This window comes from Mustela nigripes, chromosome 1, assembly GCF_022355385.1.
Source record: "Mustela nigripes isolate SB6536 chromosome 1, MUSNIG.SB6536, whole genome shotgun sequence".
Classification (NCBI taxonomy): domain Eukaryota; kingdom Metazoa; phylum Chordata; class Mammalia; order Carnivora; family Mustelidae; genus Mustela; species Mustela nigripes.
Window position 1 is genome coordinate 81,011,222 of NC_081557.1, and position 6,000 is coordinate 81,017,221.

Consider the following 6,000-nt stretch of genomic DNA (forward strand, 5'->3'; position numbering starts at 1 on the left):
TGTGACCCCTTCCAGCTCCGTACCTCCACAGTTGGTTCTACAAGGCCAGCCAGTGAAGGTTACTGGGAGACTCAACAGAACCATTCCCGCAGGGAAGGAGAAAGAAATTCATCTGTAGGTTTCAGTGGGTTAATGAAAAGCCATGTGCTGGTCCCAGGCAGCACAACGTCCAAATATCTACATTCACCGCCCCCCCCCCCCCCCCCGCAAAACGCACATGGGCAAGTCTGGGGTCATTCTAGGTTCTAAGTTTAAATATCATAGAATTGTAAGTAATTAGCACAGCAGGCTGGCTTCTCAGTATCCTCAAGAAAACTCGTAGAATAAATTGTTATGTCTTTGTTTTCGTGAAGCAGGCCATTCATCTTTCCACCCTCCGCCTGTCTCTAAATATCAAACTGAAAGACAGAGCTTTCAAAAACGACCCGCCGGCATCTCTGCCCCATACTCCACCCCGAGAAGCCAGATTTCTTTGAGCAACTCTTCCACCAAGAAACAGTAATCACGACCAGGAAAATGAAATTATGCACTCAAGAGTTCAGCAGTATTTATGACAGCCTAAACGGCACCTCATTTTTAGCTTTTACTCACTGTCAAAGTTCTAATGTTTCGGAGAGATTGTTAACCGATTTCTAAATGGCAATATATTTCCATTCCAAATGGGGATGTCTGTTACCACATTTTAAAATAAAACCAATGTGTTATACACTAAATAAATCCCAAACATATTTCACACCTCATCAGGGGTCCGAGCAACAAACTTTTCTTTCAAAAGGAGGATCTCTTTGGGCATGGTGTTGTAAATTTTATTTTAGATGTTCCTTCAGTTTGTCTTCAAAGGACAGGATCCCCTTTCTCACTGTCTAGTTCGTGATGTAGAACATCATGTAAACTTAAATAAATTTAGAGACAGCCTTCCAAGCCTAAAATTACTGTATTTGTAATAAGAAAGGGCCTGTTTAAACAAACAACAATTTTTTTTTTTTTGGAGGTGAGCATTCCATCAAGGTTAGCGTGTCTAATAATAAACTGCTGTCAGGTAATGATCTGCCTAATGAAAAATGTTTCCATTTCTCAATTTACTTGAATACATGCTCTTCTGCCTGAGGAGTTTCAGTACCATAAATTGGCATTTGGATTACTAAATCCAAACAATGTAGACTGCTTAATTATGTAGAGGCTTCTTAAATGCTGTAGCTTTTTTTTCACCCCAATTTTATATGCTTATTGTGCAGGGTGATAATTTTTTTTTAATCTTATTTCATTATTTTACCTGGCAAAGGTCACTTTTGGTAGTTATTTAAATCTCAAAGACAGCAAATCAATGGATGAGGACAAGTTCAGTAATTTCAACTCCATTGTATGCCTTTCACTGGATTTGAACTTTTTACATATTGGTTCTACCAAAAGTGCTAAATATTTATCTCTATCCAGAAAAAAAAATACACACACACATATATATATATACACACATATATTCATATGTATTGTAGATACATACATATATAGTTGTATTGAATGTAGAAAGCCACTAACTTAATACCATTTTTAATTAATAAAAAGGATTAAATTTATCCAATCTAAGATTTTTGATCTTGAACATTTTGATCTTAACTGTTAAAAACAACAAAAATGCTTTGAAAGCATGGTATTTGCAAAACCCTTGAGAAGTCACTAATGGGATTCCCATGATCTAATACATGTAAGGCTTTAACTGTAATTGTAAACCCACTAAAGGCTTATGACCTGAAAGTATGGACTATTGTAGCCAGTTTTTATGGGTTTAATTCCACCGGCAAATCCCACTTTCTGTATTTTAAATTTCAATGAACACAAAATCACAACGTTTTCGTAAGAACCATCTAAAGGAAGTAAACACTGGAATGACAGGGCAAGAAAACCATTAGCAACAACCACCCTTTCACATAAACCATCAATGAACTTAAAAGCACAAGACCAAGCAAAACTTTTAGTTCGTGATACATGTGCAATTCACCCTTAACATTCTCAGAACTACCTATGAATCATCTTATTTTCCTCTGACTTATTTCCATACGAGGCTCAATGAAACACGGAAATTAACCCCTATTGATCACTGGATCACTGTTTTCTGAGACTATTTATTACTTTTTTTTTTTTAAGCATGTTTTTACTATGATCCCATTCCGTGACTGCTGGAAGCCAGGAAAATCTGCCTTCGGGTGAATGCAGAAGACAAAGTCATTAAAAACTGTGCCAGCCCTGAACTAACCTCAAATATTCAGAATTGTTCTGTTTCCTCCTTAGGTCCTGCAGAAATGCAATTCGTAGCAGGGTGTACTGAAATTTGTGATTAAATCTTTTTTTTTTTTCCCCCTCAAGGAGGTTTGACTTATTATAACAAGTGATGATTTATGCTCAACACAAGACTCAGCCTACCTCCCCTATCTAATATATAGGTAGACTACTCATTCAAGGGCATATATATGCATGGCAAACACATAAATGTAAAAATATAAACATCAAGGATATCTACCTTATTTCCAAAGTTTCTTATTTGTTTCTTCTCTCATATACTTCTTGGTCCTTAAAATTTAATATTACAAGTCCTGTTATGGGCTATCAGGCCCAATTCTACCTTACAGATAAAATTTATTTTACATAGGCATACCTTAATATTGTAATCATTTCATAACCAAATACATGTGGAAACAACTTGGTTTTCAAAGAACTTTGCTGTAAGTATTTACATACATTATTAATTGATGGTCCTACAGGGACAACCTATTAAATCAAAAGAAAATACAGAATTCTAAGCATGTGCACTAGAAGCTTCTAGCCTGGATGTTTTAAAAAAAAATCTTTTAAAAACACTGCTAGCTCTTCACTTCACTTTTTCAGTGAAAGTAACAATTTTTTTTTTTTCTTTCAGGGCATCCATGCAACAAACATAACCTCGAAGTTTCTTTTAGTTGGGAAATACTAAATTTTTACCTTTAGATGAAAGCACAGACAGTTACTATTTTTGATTAAAAAAATTGCTTGAACTTCTCTCTCTCTCTCTCTCTTTTTTCTATACTTGGTTTTCCATAGCCTAAATCCTTATAAAGCCGGGGCACTTTGAAACTTGGATCTTCTCTTAATGCACTCAGAGTTTTCAAAATACCTTTGGATTTACTTTCCACATAAACCTACGACTTTTTCAAAGTATTTATAAAATGTTCTTTATCTTTCCTAGCGGTCTTGGTTAGGCTCTTGTGGATAGAGGAAACCAGACGTGAAGAATGTTTTTATTGTTATAACTGTTGTTTTTTTCAGTCCCTTAAAACCAAAAGGGGGTGATCTCCCCAGCTTGCACTGCAGGCAGAACTACTGCCCCAGAGGGAGAGCCTTGTAAGTGAAGTTCAATTTCAGGGTTTGGTTAAGAACCTCAGGACACTGATTTACTTGTAAAATCCCCAGTGGAGACAAGAGGAGGCTGGACAACTGAACTCAAGGCGAGCAGCAACACCACCACTTCCCGAAAAGAGTGATTTAGGCGCTGAACCGGGTCAAGGGTTTGAACTTTCTGACCGAAAACCACAGCGGCGCCGGGGAGGAGGAAGCTTTCTCCCTCGAGCAGGATCGCCGGCGTGGCACGAGAGGCCGCTGCTCTGGGCCCGCCGCCTCCGCTCCACGGCCAGCCCTGCGATCCACACCTTGCCTGGCCCGTCCCAGGTCGCCGACGCCTCTGCGATGCCCGCCTCGGACGAGTCTAGTCTCTCCGGCACCGAATCCCCTCGCCCTCCGGTGGGAGGACAGAGGCGGGAAGGCGCCTGACGCCCTCGGGAGAGCCACCATACCCGACTAATGCCCCCACCACCGGCGGGGCGTCTTACCGGTACAGGAATGCAGGGGCTTGGGTCGCACGACCAGCGACGGGCACACGGAGTAGAGGGAAAGTTTCTCAAAGTAATCGCAGGTCTCCTTGGAAAGGATCTCGTCGATCATGAAAGTCTTGTAGCGCCGCCTGGCTGCTTTGAGCTGGCCGGGAGAGCTCAGCCGCAGCTCCGCGTGGCAGTGCATGGTGAGCCGGGGAGAGCGCCTGCCGGCCGGGGCCGCAGGAACTGGCGCGCCGGCGGGAACCTGGGCCCCGTTCCTCGGCCGCCGGGGAGACTGCGGGCTCGGGAGGCGCGCAGAGGGGAGCGGGCACCGGGCGCGCCGGCCGCGCGTCTAGACCCACCCGCGAAGCAGCATCTTCGCGGAGCCTTTTTGGGACAGCGCAGCTGTCAATCAGCGCGCGCTTCCTGCGGGGCCCGGTGCCGAGCCGCGCCGAGGGGCGTCGGCGCCCACCCCGCCCAGCCCGCCCGTGCAAGTCGGCCGCGGACCTGCACGCCTCGTGCCCGCCTCTCTCGCTCGCCTCCTCCCGCCTCGGGGTGTCTCGCGCTCCTCTGCCAGCCTCTCTATTTTAAGACACTCGCTTTGGCTCTCCTCCCCGCCCCCCTCCTGGGACGCGCTCCAGGTGTGTGTGCAGGGTGAGCGCGCTCGGGTGTGCGCGCGGTGCGCAGTGCGCGGTGCGCGAAGCGCGCGCCGCCCCCGCCCGCGGGCCGGGTCTGGGCAGCTACTCTGCGACCCGACCCCGCGCACCTCTTGGACTGGGTCGGGTGCGCGCAACCCGCAACCGGGGGAGCAGGCGCGTCTAGGTCTCTTGCTAGAAAGAAGTCGAGTCCTTGCTGAGGCTCCCGAGGCTGCGGGCCACAGAGCCGACACCCCAAGGACCCGTGGGTCGTTCTTCTCGGTTTCCCAAGGACCCGCGGCCTCCTCTGCAGTTCTACGCTCTCAGCCCGTGCTGAACCGCACACTTGACCGCCCCCACGAGATCCTAAATCGTAAATGACACTTGCCTGACCGTTATCCCAATAACAAATAGTAAAAATGGGAGGGTAATCCTCCAAAAGCGTGCGTTCTTTCTTGTTTTAACGTTTATGAACTGTTTTCGCCGCAGCAAGGGCCAACGCAGCACGATCCGGGTTGCTCGCGGGCCCTCCGGCGGTCAGCCCCACTCGAGGATTCTGGTCGCCCGATGCTTGGGGCAGCGCAGCTTTCGTTCCCGGGTCGCTCACAGCGCTTAAGGTTCGGGGAGCCCCCGAAGACACGCGATTATTGGGTGGCCTTCCTCCCTCCCCCTGGGGTCCTAACCCCGAGTCTGTTCCAATCAGTATCTGTACGAACTTATGTGTTCGATTGGAATTGGTGGGCGAGGGGGACCCCCAACCAGTCTAGGCGCCCGGGACGACTCCCGCTGCCTGCGTCCTGCCACCCAGCCCGGCAGCCAGCCACAACCGCCCGGTGGCACCGCTTTTCCACGATTTTGTCTCCGAACTGGTGTGTGTCCGGCCGGAAGGAAAACGCACAAGAGGGAGACAGAATTATAGACGCATGGCCTTCTCCGAACCCGAGTTTGGAGCTGGTGACATCTCGCGGGAAACCTGTAAGCGGCCCGGAGTCGTAGCGGGCTCGCTGCAGAGCTGCTCACCCAGGAGCCCGAGTCGCCGCTGTAGAAAGCGGACGCGCGCCCCTGGGTGGGTGGTTCAAGTCGGACCGAAGGGACACACCTAGAGGACTAATAAGTAGGCACTTAGAGAAAATAGCGATCAGCCGAATTAGAGCCTCGTATTAGACACGGATCGCAATGCGAATTTGAAGCTCTTCATTCTCGATGTGTTCACGTGTGCCGAAGCTCCCTACTCCTACCCTCCTCTCAGTTTAGAATTATTTTTCGTTCATTCTCCTCCACGCGCGGGCGGCTCGGAGGCCAGCAAAGACTGCGGCTAGGTGTTCCGGCCGCGGAGGACGTCCCGCCGTGGGGAGGCGAGGTCGCCGCGATGAACCCGGGAGCGCCCCGGGCTCTGGTGACCAGCAGTCCCCGCCGTCTGTGCGCTATTCCCCAAGGGGTTTTCCAGGGCGCGAGCGCAGCGGGGACCAGCGGCGCCACGAGCTGGGGACGGTCCCAAGGGCGCGATGCTCACTCCGAGGGCAATG

At 48.4% G+C, this 6,000-nt stretch overlaps 1 protein-coding gene across 1 annotated transcript in view; it reads right to left on the reverse strand.

Annotated features, from left to right (window-relative positions):
- BARX2 (BARX homeobox 2) overlaps nucleotides 1–4,325 on the reverse strand; it is a 69,012-nt gene extending 64,687 nt beyond the window's left edge. Inside the window, exon 1 of the mRNA XM_059392038.1 lies at nucleotides 3,858–4,325. Coding sequence (XP_059248021.1) covers nucleotides 3,858–4,044 — 187 coding nt within the window. The 5' untranslated portion in view covers nucleotides 4,045–4,325. The remainder of the gene's footprint in view (nucleotides 1–3,857) is intronic.
- Nucleotides 4,326–6,000: the final 1,675 nt, after the last annotated feature.